We start from the raw sequence: 15,560 nt of genomic DNA, 5'->3' as shown, positions 1-15,560 counted from the left end.
TATTCTCTGGTGGATAAGTGCTACCCTCTTTCTCACTGCCACTCCACATTCCCACCACCCCTCATTGAAATCAGTGGTGTCTTTTCAGGGATAACATCTCCCCATCATCCCTGGCCTGCTCATGTGTGCCACTACAGAGCTTCTCCAACATGCTGGTGCTATATCGTCAATGCAAGTCTCAATGACTTCGGGAAGGGAAAATTCCTTGGATCCTTCTGAAATACAAAATGCAGAGTAATTGGGAATTTTGATCAGTTGTTCAGGTACCACTTGTAGAAAAGACAACAAATTGTTTGTATTACTTTTCTGTTGCCACATAGACATTGACCACAAACCTACACATATTTCTTATCTCACAGTTCCGTAAGTCAGAAGTCTGGCATGGAGTGGCTTGGTTCTCTTCTTAGAGTCTCAGGGCTAAAATCAAGGTGCCAGTGAGGCCAAGTTTTTATCTGGAGGGCCTGGGGAAAAAATCCATTCCAAGGCTCACTCTCATTGTTGGCATAATTTAGTTCTTTGTTGTTGTAAAACTTGGGTCCATGTTTCCTTTCTGACTGTCAGCCAAGGGCTGCTCTCAGATCCTAGAGGCAATCCACATCCATTAGCCCACTCCATCTTCCAGCCAACAGTGGCAGGTCAAATCCTTACCTTGCTTTAAATCTTTGACTTTCTTTTCTAGGACCCCAGGTGAAAGCTCTCTGGTCTCAGAGAGCTCATGTGATTCAGTCAGGCTCACCTTGATAATCTTCCTATCTTAAATACAATGAATTTTGGATCTTAATTACATTAAAATCCCTTGACAGCAATACCTAGATTAGCATCTGATTGAATAACTGGGTGAAAGAGTGTGTAAGCTAAGCCAGGAATCTTGGCGACCATTTTAGAAGTCTGCCTACCACACACTTAAATTGCCTTGAGGCCATATACATTGGATCAATTTCTGGCTCTCTGTCTGTAACATTGATTTGCTTGATTTTCCTTTGATGCCACCATCTTCATTTATAGGAATTCTTTAAATCCAATAATGTAATTCCTTCAGCATTGTGGTTCTTTCTATGTAAATCTTAGAATCAACTTCTCAGTATTTGCAAAGAGAACCTTATACAATTTTCATTGGAATTGCATTGGATCAGGTGGTGAGAACTGACATTATGATATTATTTCTTCAATATAAGCACATGGTATATCGCTGCATTTATATATGACCTTTAAAAATTCTGTCAGTAATGGTTCTACATTTTTTACAAAAAATTGTCCTATGTGTCTTCTGGCTTTTATATTATTTTATATAGCTATTTAAAATTTTGTCTTCCAAATGTTTGCTGCTAGTATATATAAATCCAGTTGACTTTAGTGTATTTTTTTTGTAGATTGCTTAGTATTTTCCAAGAATAAATTATGTCATCTTGGAATAAAGAATGCTTTTTTTCTCCTTTCTAAACTTTACATCCATTACTACATTTTCTAACTCATTATATCAGCTAAGACCTCTAGTCTCATGTTGAACAGAAGTGGGATGGGAAGAAAACCTTGACTTTTTCCTAATGTTAGGGGAAGTGAATTTAATATTTCCTCATTAAATCTGGTGGTATGTAGGTTTTTATTGTACACGTCCTTGGTAAAATTGGAGAAATTCCTTCAATTCTTAGTGTGCAGAGAGCTTTTATTCATGAATGGGTGTTAGATTTTATCTGATGTTCTTTCAGCATTTATGGAATATGGTCTATTGTATTTCTGGTTTTTTCTTTTAATATGGTGAATTACACTGATTGATTTTACCAAGGTAAATAAAGTTGGTTTGCTTTCCTCAGATTAATCTGACTGGGTCACAATTTATTATCCTTTTTCTATATGGCTCAATTCAGTTCTCCAATAGTGTTTAAGAATTTGCATCTGTTCATGAAGGACATTCTTTTCTTGTGATTTATTTGACAAGTTCTGGCAAAAAACTTACATGGGTCTTATGAAGTGAAATTGGAAATGTACAATTCTCCACTATGTTCTGATAGATTTTGACTAAAATTGGTATTACTTGTACCTTAAATATTTGTTATAATGTACCAGTGACAACATCTGGAACTGGGGTTTTCATTAAGGGAAGTTTTCTGATTATGAATTCAATTTCTTTAGTAAGTATAAGACTATTCTGAATTCAAACTCTTATTGTGTCAATTTTGATAATTTGTCTTCTCAACCTATTGTTGCTCTTTTGAAAGGAATATATCTTATCTCTCGCTGATTTTTAAGATTTTCTCAATTTATTTGTGTTTTTCAGCAGTTTGACTACACTGGTGTTAGGTTGAATTTTCCTCTAGCTGAGGTTTTCAGAATATCTTCATTCTGTGGATTTTTACCTTTCATCAATTTTGGAAAATTCTCTACTCTGGTCTCTTCAATATTTCTTTTTCTCTTTGGTCTCCCCTCATTCTGGTATTCCAATTGAATGTACATTAGAATTTTTAACTATGATCTATGGATCTCTTATGCTCTTTTTTCCCAGTGTTTTTTTCTCTGAGCTTCAGTTTGTATAGTTAATATCAACCTGATTTCCAGTACACTAATGATCTCTTGTGCTGTGTCTAGCGTACTATCAAATCCATCTATTGAGTTCTTAAGTTTGGTTATTATATTTTTCATTACTGCATTGTTTGATTTTTTTTATCATAGACTGCAATCACTGGTGAGTGCTATACACTTTCATCTAATTTTTCCATCATGTCTCTCTTTTTCCTGACACGTTTAAAATAATTTTATTTAGTCCTTGACTCCTAATTCTATTCCATTGGATTACCCATAAGTCTTGTCTATTATCCTTTCTTCATCTTTTTGCTTTGTATTCAATTATATGATCCTGTCTTTTTCCATGCCTAGTTGTTTTGATTGAATGTGAGACATCTTGTATAAAAAAGAAGAGGCCCCCTCATTAATGTTATTCCAGAGTAAGTTCCATCTTTCCTCTGTTCACCCAATAAAGTCATGATGTAACACATTAATTCACTCAAAAACTGAGATGAAGCAAGTTAAGTATAATTTTGGTGAGGCTCCATCTATCCCTCATTTGTCACTTATTTAAAATAACTCTCAAGCTCTTCTATCTCATAGAGTTACTGGGCTTCTGAGTGTTTACCTGGGTTCATCCCTCAAGGGTCATCTTATGGACTTGAGAAGATTCCACATTTCTCAGTGACCACAGAAACTAACACATCATCTCCTCAAACTGTCTAATTGATGATAAGTAACAGATATTTGCATCTGAGCTTTTAAAGCCTCCAAAGTAGGGCTGGGGAGGAAACACCTTGGGGAGTCATTACAGAGAGAACTAAGAATGTAATGACTAAGAGTAAAGGCCCAATATTTGAGCCACTACTGTCATAAGGAAAAAAGAGAGTAATATTGTCTAGTAATCTCTACTTGAAGACAATGTGTGACAATTTCTGAATAGTGGAAATAATCCTCCAAAAATGTTAAAAAAAATTGGTACCAAAAGGAAAATCTCTCGTTATCTCAGTAATCACCTCTGGCTTTTTGTTGATGAGGTAGCATCTAATTATTTTTCTTTTCCCAGCCTTGGTAAAGTAAAATGTCTCTGGCAGCAAGCCTATGCATTATATGGATGCTCTTTAATGAATAATAGGATAGTTTGGCCTTATTAGTAGCTTAATGTAAAAGTACCAACTGACAAAGAAAGTATGAGGGACAAAAACACCTGATTTAATAAGTTTTATCATGGAATAGAAGACAATAGTATCTGAGGACCAAGATGGCATTGTTAACTTTGGAAAGAACAGAATCAACAGTAGAATCAACTGGGAATATTTTAAAAACAGCACTGCCTGGACTATTTCCAAGACACTTTAATGCAGTGATCTCAGAAACGTCTGGCCTGGAAAACATTTCTGAAGCTTCTTAAAAGATTCTCATGAGTATTCCAGCCTGAGAACCATTGGGACAGGAGGCATGAGAAATTATTAATATTTTTAAACATCAGAATTAGAGAGGTGAAACATTTCGGGCAGTTTATATTATTAATGAATGAAAGACACAGGTAATCTCTACTACCTGGTGTAAAAAATAAATAGTGGTTATGGTGAAATAATAACAATTACCTTGGTCACTTAGGCAAAAATTGGAGGACAATTTCACCATTGTAATTAAAGGCAAGGGACTGAATCTCTGTGGACTAAGAAATTTAACTAGGAAAACAATCTCTATGAATTTAAGCCCTTTTAATTTACTCAGTCAGTATTATTATATCTTCTTGGGAAACATCAGACGGTAAGATTGGAAAAAGAAATTTAAATTACAAAAATTCTAGGAACTTCTTGATTTCAATGAGGCAGAAATGGGTGAAAACCTGTACATTTTTTAGATACTTCCAAAGCAATAGATACATTTTTGTATTAACTTGGCATGCATTAGTTCATCCCATATTTAAAACTTGAGTTTTGGGGTTTTTAAAAATTTGAGTTCTGTGGTTTTTAAAAGGATACTACAAAAATGTAATGCTTCATTATGATTTAGTTGTCCTCCAATGTATGCTACTTGAAAAATCACTCGGAGAATCTCTTCATGGACCTAGCCTTATAGCTGAAGACATTTTTTCCCCTAAGGTCCACCTGGTCAACTCTGTGTGTAGTTCTGTTTGACTAAAATATTATTTTAATAATGTAAGCCATACACTTTACCTTCCAGGGGCCTATACTCTAGTTGAGTGTAAGTTATTACACAAAATAATAGGTGGTAATTAAAGATGGAAATCAATATATGTGGTATGGGTTGAACTGTATCCTCTCAAAATTTATATAGGGAAGTCCTAAACTCCAGTACCTCGGAATGTGATCTTAGTTGGCGATATGGACCTTACAGAGGTAATTAATTTAAAATGAGGTCATTGGAGGGGGAAGCCCTAGTCCAAAAGACTGGTGTCCTTATAAAAATAGGAAATTTGGAGACAGATACAAACACAAGGATACTGCCATGTGAAGATGAAGAAAGAGAGTATGGTTATGCTTCTACAAGCCAAAGAATACCAAAGATTACCAGCAAACCACCAGAATTGGGTGAGAGGCATAGAATTCATTCTTTCTCACACCCTCAGAAGGAACCAACCTTGCTGGCACCTTGATCTGAGTCTTCTAGCCTCCAGCACTGTGAGATAATAAGGTTTTTTGTTTACTCCACCTAATTTGTGGCATCTTATTGTGGCAGCACTTTCAAAGCAATACAATATGATTACATGCCAAAATCATGATAATGGTAATGATTAAAATAGTTGAAACATATTTCCTGAGAAATATATACTTGGTATATTTTAAACATATACTTTGGGTTATGCTTTGTGCTGAGTGATGCACAAAAATTATCTTTTGTAATATTTACAATAATTCTGAGAGAGATGTATTAGTCTCACTATAGAAGTTAAAAAAAAAGGAAGTCTGATGATACCACATTTGGCAGTAGAATGATTTTTGAAACTCAGACATGTCTGATCCCCAAACCCATATCCCTGTTCAAGACTCTGCACCACTTTTGGTAAAGAGCAGAAGACACCAAATGACTGAGATTAGTGAATGTGGAGAATGTTATCTATTAAAATGAAACAGAGCTCATGAGGATCATGAACTTGTTCTAGAGCTTGAATGAAGGAATGAACTGAAAATGTCGTTGAGGAACAAAGTGTATTCCGCATGAGGGAAGTAACTTGAGCCAAGACTTCCCAGCAGAAAATTATAGTGATATGTTTGGGACGAAAGAGTAGGATTGTCAGGGTTTGTGTTGAAAAACAATGAGGAGAAACCTCTTGAGATGGTGGATATAACCTCCTGTGCAGTGTCCTGAACCACAAAATAAGTACTTACCATTTTCTTTTCTGACATTTTGGAACCTGTGGGGGCTTTTGAGGAGAGTGACATAACTCAATGGTACTAAAAAAATGAATCAGAGAATATTGTATCCAGAGGATGGAAAGTAAAGGATTTACTTTAACTGGAAACCGGATGAGGTTACAAGGAAAGACAGAGGAAATTTTCAGAAGTAGCGGTATGTCTTTCCAAGAGGTACTAACTTTTTTCTATTTGGGATACTGTGAGAAAGTCCTCTTTGAAGGCAGGAAGATGGACTACATCAGTGGTTCTCAAACATTAGCCAGCATCCAAATCACCCGGAGGCTTGTGAAAACATATTTCTGGGTCCAACCTCCACAGTTTCTGATTCAATAGGCCTGGAGTGGTGCCTGGGAATTCACATTTCCAATGAGTTCCCAGGTGTTGGTGTTGCCAGGTTGGGGGATCATACTGTGAGAACCACTGGACTAAATGAGTACTTTCTAACCATCTTAGATGTCATGCTTGTGTGCCATGGTAATCCAGCTGACCTGCTGCAGGCTTTTTACTGTGCTCTGCAGGAGGATGGTGTTGCTGGGTTTGTAACTGAGGGAGAATGCAAATTAGAAAACACTATGGTATCCACACATGAATTGACCTTTCATGTTTGATATGCTCCAACTGTGTTCAAGTTTTTATCTCTCCTTTCCATATGGTCTCTCCTATTTTATTTTATTTTTTTGAGGAAGATTAGCCCTGAGCTAACATCTGCTGCCAATCCTCCTCTTTTTGCTGAGGAAGACTGTCCCTGAACTAATATCCATGCCCATCTTCCTCTACTTTATATGTGGGACACCTGCCACAGCATGGCTTGCCAAGCCGTGCCATGTCTGCTTCCGGGATTCGAACTGGTGAACCCTGGGCTGCTGAAGCAAACGTGAGCACTTAACCGCTGTGCCACTGAGTCGGCCCCTCTCTCCTATATTTTTATTCCTCTTAAGTCTCTATTTTTCTTAAAATTTATGCTTATTTAATCAGCTTCATCAGCACATTTGTCCTTTTTTTCCTCCTTTCTCCCATTTTCCTTTAACATATACGTATATTTAATATATATTTGGAATGGTCCTTCTTGTAAGTAGGAATGAAGGTAATCTCAGTATAATTCTGTACTCTAAAAGTTAAGTATAGCTTCTATTAGTGCTTTATGATGCAGTGTTTTTAACAACCAGTGACACTAGTGAAACTCAAGCCTTTGATTCATAATTATATAGTGTGAAACATTTTGTGAGAATTTGGATGTGGATTTTCTTTTATGAGGAAGAATTTACTATACTTTACAAAAGGTTGAACTAATGAAATTTAAGTTTTGAGTGTATTAATGCATATAAGCCCTTTGTATTATTATTTCCATAACTAAAGGCAGCCTAAGGTGTTTTTAAAAATTATTTAATCACAATCTTATTGGCCACTAATATTTTGCAAAATATAGTTTTGCAGGTGATAATACTGAGATTTTTTAATCTGCTATTTCTTTAAACTCTCTAGCAAATTTAAAGATAACTTTTTAATCACAAATTCTCATTACAATTGCGAGGAATTCAGACACACTACTTGTTCTCAGGGATAGGGACACACACACACACACACACACACACACACACACACACATACAGGTACATTCCCTGAATTAAATAATCCTTGGAAGAGTCTGTTAAATAATCTCTTTGTATGATTTTGTAAAGGCACGTCAACTGCCTTTTTGCCTTATTTCAGTGTTTTCAATACTGTTACCTAACAAAATATTTCAAGGTCAGTAAATATGCCAGCTTGAGTTAGGTACAAGTTTCCCATGGATAATTAAACTGTATTTAGTAAGCAGAGTACATCCTTGAACATGTTGAACGTTAAGTTGGAGTTTCTGGAGTTTTTGAAGTACAATGATGGTCATTAATATATACTTGTAGGATTGTAGCTGCCCCTGACACAGGAAGGGTTAATAATCACTGGAAAAAGCTTGCCAACAAACTGTGACCCGGAGGTGAGAAGGCCGGCTAGCCAATAACGGGTAAGACCCCCTGGGGGGGCAACCTAAGCCAGGCGGCGGCCGCCCGGGGGCACAGATGGAGAAATGATATCGATATCAGGAGCAGGAGGGACCGTTGCCTAAGAGACCTTGCCTGCTCCGAGATAAAAATATAGGAGCACAGCAATAACATGATAATATCAAAACAGAGGCCAAGGGAGGGCTCCTTGAGAAATCACTAAGAATTCTTGGCATTCGCTAATTACTTCATCCAGAACACCTGTGTATGTTTAACAGATGTAAGCTATGTATGTATTGAAACACTGGTTATAATAAACTCAGAGTGGCCATCAGCCCTCTCCGCATCTATCCTGATGTGTATATTGGACTGCGACACCGACAAGGATGAGCTGAAAATTTAAGAAACTTTAGAAGTAAAGCTTAATTAGCTGGTATAATATGTAGCAATATATGGAGATTAGGTTGTTATTATGGAAATAAGAACAGACATATTTGTATGATGACAGAGTTAGTTTTAAGAAGAAATTTGTATGACTGTGTGACTGGATCTTTGGGAGTAAAAAAAGAAGTGCTTTACGATTACTGAGATGTACAGCTAAAGAATTGAGGAAGACTGTGGATATAAGTATTTTGGAAATACAGAATGAGCAAATGGGTGAGGACATCTTCAAGGAAGTATTTATTTTCTCATGGAGATGAGAGCATATGTGTGCATATACCTATGCCTAACATATATACATATATAATAATTATTACAATGCAATTTGATGAGTGCTATTGTAGAGTTATGTTTAAAAAGTTATGGGAGTGCTTCCAACTCAAGAATATTGAGGAGTATATGTAGCAATAAATAAGGACAATGATTATAGGAGAAGAGATGATCAGTAAACTAAATATTACACGGGATACGTGGAAAGATCAAAACACATGAATATCTGCTGAATAAACCACCAGAGATTTATGCAGTCATGAATTACACACAAAGGCCCTATGTGAAAAAACATTAACTGAAGATCTGTTCAAAAAATGCTGTTCCAGTAATCCCCACCACTATTGTCTCTGGTTCTCACTCCCCATGCAGAGTAATTGGCGGCAAGGTGCATACCTGGAAGCAAAACAAATGAGTACTGCTCTCTGGGGACAGCAACCAAATTGACTGAAAGGATAAAGGCTTTTCCTGGTGTGTTGGTCCCCCTACATACACCTCTTATTTTGGTATTCAGAAAGTCCCATTTGAAGAGTTAGCTCTTAAAACTCCCAAATCCAACTGTCTCATTTTAAGCGTTTACATTTCAGCTACCCCTTCAGGGTAGAGGCCTGTAGAGGAATCAGTCCTATCTCTACCACAAAAAGAGGAATTTGTGCTCCTAATATTTGTATGCTCTTAAAATTACAAAATTGCATTGGTGTTAAAATATTTAAATCAATAGACAACCATGATATGATCTTTCAAAAAGACGTCTTAATAACTACTATCAACAGGGACAATATTTGGTTATGGAAGGGATGGTGAAGGAACACAGTGAGAGATATGGGGACTCATAGTTCTCCCTTATGAATGCAATAAAAAAGCAATCGAGTTTTAATGATATTTTACAAATTTCTAAAGAGAGATAATAGAAGAAACGGACATGAAAAATACTATAATTATTCAAAATTTATGAAGAAAATGGTATAAGATATAGAGAGCTATTTCAAGGCATAAATTCTTAACTTTCATGTCAGATATGGTCTTCACAAAATAGAGGAAAAAAACATATTATTATGACTGTAACCAGCAGGTAAAATAATAAATTATTAAAAACTAGTTGCCTCTGGGGAATAAGATAGAAGTGAAGATTTCACATTTTAATATGCATATTTTATTATAATTATAGACTTTAAAATTTAAAACAAGTAATGTGGGGAAAAGCAAAAAACCACTACAAGATTGCTGAATTAGCCTGATTAAAAAAAGAATTTCAAATTTGCATTCTAACTGATGGTTTTAATATGAGAAGTCCTTATATTTTGATAACACTTTGCCAAATAAACATGCTTATTTCTCTAACCATTTACTTAGAAAATAATTTTGCATAGATATATAAAAGTAAAATTCTTGTCAGCTAATGCTATCATTAGTAAATAGGGATGTTGACTATTGGCTGCTTCCAAATAATCCTCTAAACAGGAGAAAAGTTTTATTTAAGTATTGGCTGAATGAAGGAATTTAGTTAAGAGTGGTCTTAATTTGTCTATTTTATTGCAATTATCTGCATAGTTAGTTTCATTTGAATTTTATTAAGCATGACATACTATTATAAAATTGAGGTATTATTAGGCTACAAGTAAATGTACTGTTATGTTATTATTATAGAGGGTCTGTCTCTAAAACCCAATGTATTCCAGAAAAAATAAAAGACTAAATGTGGATGTTATTAGTCTTCTAAATTAGTTTTGCCTAAATAGACTGGACCACAGCATATTATAGGCCTTCTTAGTCTCCTCCTACAATCCACACACCCAAATCACTAATTTCACCACAAATTTTTGAGGGAAGGGCAATCTAGTGTGGAGAAGCAATCTCCAGAGGGGGAAAAATGAGAGTATGAGAAAACAGGATAGATACTGTTTGCATACGATTTGTAGAGTGCAATCGTGGGTCACCTGCCACAGCCCACCTTCACAGCAGGAGAAGCAGGTACCTCTGGAATGACAGAGTTGTATAAGCCTTCTGCCAAGGGAGGGATGGGAGCTAGGGCTGCTCCAGTCCTGGTTGGGCTTCAAAGTTGTACACCTTTGAGGGCACTTTTAAGAAAAAAAAACCGAACACACAATTATGAATACAGAACTGCTAAGTCCTTGTAATGGACTTGAGCTTCAGGTAAATCCTCCGTTGGATGGGGATGAAAAAACAGAGAGAGATGTGAAAATAAGGGGATTTAAAAACATACTACCTCTTTCCCAGAAAATTTTGTCATAATGGGGCTGCAGTATAGAAGCTAGAGACCACAGGAGCAGTGAAAGCTGGCTTCAACAGTATTTGGGAGTAAAAGCATGAAGCCTGTTCAATCTTTAAACACAGTTGGATTGAGTCAGTGGTGGGCAGAATGAAAGAATATGCTTCCTTTAACGACAAAAGAAATTATGTCATGCAGTTGGCTGGGTTCCTCTTCATTGATGTTTCAACAACATAAAAAGGCGTCTCTAGTGCTCGCTTTAGTAGCACATATACTAAAAATTGGAACGATAAAGAGAAGATTAGCATGGCCCCCGCGCAAGGATGACGCGCAAGTTCGTGAAGCATTCCATAAAAAAAAAAGTCTCTGTCCAGTTCGCTTGTGTCTAATCCTCTGTATAGTAACTACATTTTCCCCTAAGTACTAAAAGCTGACCCTGGCTCACTCTTACACTGATAGAGATATACCAAGATGTTTATTTTGCTCCATTTGGTGCTGATGAATGAAATTCAGCAGAAGCACAGGGTATATGGCGTGTGGATACGTTCCTATACCTTCTTAAAGGTTCTTCATTTCTGTGGGTGTGAAAAGAAAGAAATCTTAAAATACTGCCCTTCTCAAACTGAGACATAAATGATAATTTTATTGTTTTACTTCTTCATCCATGATTGAATCATCTAGTCATAATGTATGAATTACTTGCAATTATTTCACACTTATTCTGAACTGGAGGTTCATCATCTATGTAACTGTATAACGAGTAACCATGTTTGGTCTTTAAGTTTGGTGCACAAATGAATTATATAAATGTCTATGTTAATGTATCTTGGAAACAGCAGATTATTAATCATAGTTATTTTATTTTACTATATAGGCAATGACATTCAAAATGCTCTATTCCTCTGTTACAGAATTTGTTACATACTGACATATGATAAATTTATTTATGGTTATATTCTTAGCTAATACTAGGTAATATGGTCTTTGAGGACTCAGATGATCAGTCCAGATGCTGTGATATCTTGTTTAACAACCACAACAACTCAGTTAAAATGTTATTTCTCCTTTGTAAAGGAAGTAAGTTAAGCACATAGAAATAATTTGTCAGGGGATATGCAAGTTTGTAGTGATGGAGCTTGAATGTGATTAATGCTACCTGACTGCACAGTCTCTGTTCATTCCTTTACACAGTCCTGGCCATATCATGCATGTTGGTACCAGAGCACCATACACAGAATAGACAGTAAATAGATACCAAACACTACCAAGATGTTTAACTTTATAACTTCTTGTGGTTCTAGATAATGAAACTATTCATCATGGAATGGGAGAATCAGACATCTGGCTCTGACTTCATCCTGATGGGAATCTTCAGTCACACTCGCACTCATATCTTCCTCTTCTCTTTGGTCCTGGGCATCTTCACAGTGGCACTTTTGGCAAACAGTGTCATGATTCTCCTTATCTACCTGGATACCCGACTCCACACCCCAATGTACTTCCTCCTCAGCCAACTCTCCCTCATGGACCTCATGCTCATCTGCACCACTGTACCCAAAATGGCCTGCAACTACTTGTCTGGCAGGCAGTCCATTTCTGTAGCAGGATGTGAAGCCCAGATACTCTTCTATGTGTCTCTCCTTGGTGGTGAATGCTTCCTATTGGCTGTCATGGCCTATGACCGCTATGTTGCCATTTGCTACCCTCTTCAGTACCACAATCTCATGAACCAAAAAGTCTGTGGACTCATGGTTGCTTCTTCATGGATCCTTGGTTCCTTTGATGGGATTGTTGATGTAGCCACTACCTTGTCCTTTTCATATTGTGGCTCCCGAAAAATACCCCAGTTTTTCTGTGATGTGTCTGCACTCCTAAGTCTCTCATGCACTGACACTTCCACATTTGAAACACTTGTTTTTATCTGTTGTGTTTTAATGCTTCTCTTCCCTTTGTTACTCATTGTTATCTCCTATACTCGTGTAATCATGGCTGTCATTCGCATGAGTTCTGAGGAGGGTCGGCACAAGGCTTTCACGACCTGTACTTCACACCTTCTTGTTGTCGGGATGTATTACGGAGCAGGTATTTTCATATATATGCGGCCCACTTCTAATCATTCCCTAACCCAGGACAAGATGGTGTCATCCTTCTACACCATTCTCACCCCTATGCTGAATCCCCTTATCTACAGCTTCCGCAACAAAGATGTGGCCAAAGCATTCAGTAAGGTCCTAGGGAAGGGGAAATCTAGGGAATAAATTGGATAATGGTCAACAAGGGCCTTTTTCCTCTCATAACTCCTCTCTCTCAATCTGACACACTCATTTATTTAGAAACATGTTTTAGCTACACATGTATAGACCATTTTCCTAAGATATTTATATGCGTCAGAGTTGATAGACTCTTGGTTGATAGACTCTGGGTACACATCCAGTCTATTGATATATTTTGAATTTATTGTATTTGTTTTGGTTTTAAGTATAAATTAATTAAATTTCTTAAAGAGTGAAAAATTAAATCAATAAGCAAGTATACCCTGGTTACAGAACTAAGTAGCAAATAAAACTGTATTAAATGCTTTCCCTTATTTTGAAAGCCCAGAGTCTTATTGAACTGCTTATATTGTGTCTTATGTCCTAATACTACACCTGCCTAATTCCTTTTGTTATTGGTTCACTCAAAATAAATATCCAAACCAGAGTCACAGATACTTTCTCATTTACCAAAATGTTTATTCTATATTGAATGCTTCTTATATTGACAGAGGAAGGAGTTTTGCTCTTTTTTTTTTTTCTGCAAAGTGACTCCCTTGATGTGCTGAGTGTGTTTATATACTTGCAGATTCTCTTTTGGTGTCAAATCCAAAAATTCATTGCCATGGCTGATGTTTAGTAGCTTTGGCCTATGTTTTCTTCTAAGAGTTTTATGGTTTCAGGTCTTACGTTCAAGTCGAATCCATTTTGAATCAATTTTTGCTTGTGGTGTAAGATGGTGATCGTTTCAGTCTTTTGCATGTGGCTGTCCAGTTTTCCCAACACCTTTTATTGAAGAGTCTGTCCTTTCCCTATTGTATAGTCTTGGTTTCTCTGTTGTAAATTAATTGAACATATATGTGTGGGTTTATTTCTGGGCTCTGTATTCTGTTTCATTGATCTATGTGTCTGTTTTTATGTCATGCCATACTGTTTTGATTACTATAGCTTTCTAATATACTTTAAAATCATCACACCAAAACAGTATGGTGTAATGCCTTGGGCTTTGTTCTTCTTTCTCAAGATTGCTTTGATTATTCAGGTTCCAAGGAAATTTTAGGAATTTTTAAAAATTTTATTGTGGTCATATGGTTTATAAAATTGTGTAATTTCAGGTGTACATGATTATATATCATTTTCTTTATAGGCTGCATTATGCTCACCACCAATAGTCTAGTTTTTATCTGTCACCATACATATGTGCCCTTTTACCCCTTTAGCCCAGCCCCCCCGACATCTTCCTCTCTGATAAGCACTAATCTGTTCTCTTTATCTATGTGTTTGTTTATCTTCCACTTATGAGTGAAATCATACTGTGTTTATCTTTCTCTGTCTGGCTTATTTCACTTAATATAATACCTTCAAGCTCCATCCATGTTACTGCAAATGGGATGATTTTGTCTTTTTTTATGGTTGAGTAGTATTTCACTGTATATACATACCAAGTCTTCTTTATCCATTTATCAGTTGGTGGGCACTTTGATTGCTTCCACATCTTGGCTGTTGTGAATGATGCTGCAATGTACTTAAGGGTGCATTAATCTCTTTGTATTGTTGATTTCATGTTCTTTGGGTAAATAGCCAGTAGCGGGATAGTGGGATTGTAGGATATTTTTATTTCTAATCTTTTGAGAAATCTCCATACTGTTTTCCATAGTGGTTGCACCAGATTGTGCTCCCACCAGCAGTGTATGAGGGTTCCCTTTTCTCCAATCCACTCCAATATTTGTTATTTCTTGTCTTGTTAATTATAGCCATTCTGAGAGGAGTAAGGTGATATCTCATTGTAGTTTTGGTTTGCATTTCTCTAATAATTAGTATGCTGAGCACTTTTTCATGTGCCTCTTGGTCATCTGTATATCTTCTTTGGAAAAATATTTATTCATATCCTCTTCGCATTTTTTGATCAGGTTGTTAGTTTTTTTGGTGTTGAGTTGTATGAGTTCTTTATGTATTTTGGAAATTAACCCCTTGTCAGATACATGATTTGAAAATATTTTGTGCCAGTTAATGGGCTGTATTTTTGTTTTGTTCATGGTTTCCTTTGCCTTGCATATGTTTTTTGACGTAGTCCCATTCGTTTATTTTTTCTTTTGTTTCCCTTGCCTGAGGAGACATAATATTCAAAGTGATACTACTAAAACCCACATCAAAGAGCATACTGGCTACGTTTTGCTCCAGCAGTTTTATGGCCACGGGTCTTACATTCAAGTCTTTAATCCACTTTGAGTTAATTATTGTCTATTGTGTAAGATAATGGTCTACTTTCAATCTTTCACAGAAATTTTTTTTGTATTTCTGTGAAACATGCTATTGGAATTTAAACAGGGATTGCATTGAATCTGTAGATTGCTTTGTATAGTATGGACATTTAACCAATATTAATTCTTCCAATCCATGAGCACAGAAAATCTTTCTATTCATTTGTGTCTTCTTCAATTTCTTTCATCAATGTCTTATAGCTTTTAATGAAGAGATCTTTCACTTGGTTAAATTTATTCCT

General features: G+C 36.2%; 1 protein-coding gene and 1 non-coding gene across 2 annotated transcripts; both read left to right on the top strand.

Moving 5' to 3' along the window:
• Positions 1-11,055: 11,055 nt before the first annotated feature.
• LOC124227482 (U6 spliceosomal RNA) lies at positions 11,056-11,163 on the top strand. The gene has a single exon (XR_006885492.1). It is a non-coding gene; the product is annotated as a U6 spliceosomal RNA (small nuclear RNA).
• Positions 11,164-12,109: 946 nt separating this feature from the next.
• LOC124227384 (olfactory receptor 2M3-like) lies at positions 12,110-13,063 on the top strand. Its single transcript, XM_046641360.1, has one exon. The coding sequence runs from the start codon at positions 12,110-12,112 to the stop codon at positions 13,061-13,063; it is 954 nt and encodes a 317-aa protein (XP_046497316.1).
• The last annotated feature ends 2,497 nt before the right edge of the window (positions 13,064-15,560 follow it).

The sequence above is a fragment of the Equus quagga genome, chromosome 15 (assembly GCF_021613505.1).
Source record: "Equus quagga isolate Etosha38 chromosome 15, UCLA_HA_Equagga_1.0, whole genome shotgun sequence".
In the NCBI taxonomy this organism is placed as follows: Eukaryota; Metazoa; Chordata; class Mammalia; order Perissodactyla; family Equidae; genus Equus; species Equus quagga.
The sequence above is the reverse complement of the archived record's forward strand: the minus strand, read 5'-3'. Positions and strand labels throughout refer to the sequence as shown.

Excerpts from the sequence above, each read along its gene's own strand:
- LOC124227384 (XM_046641360.1), top strand. The coding sequence starts at position 12,110 with ATGAAACTATTCATCATGGAATGGGAGAATCAGACATCTGGCTCTGAC.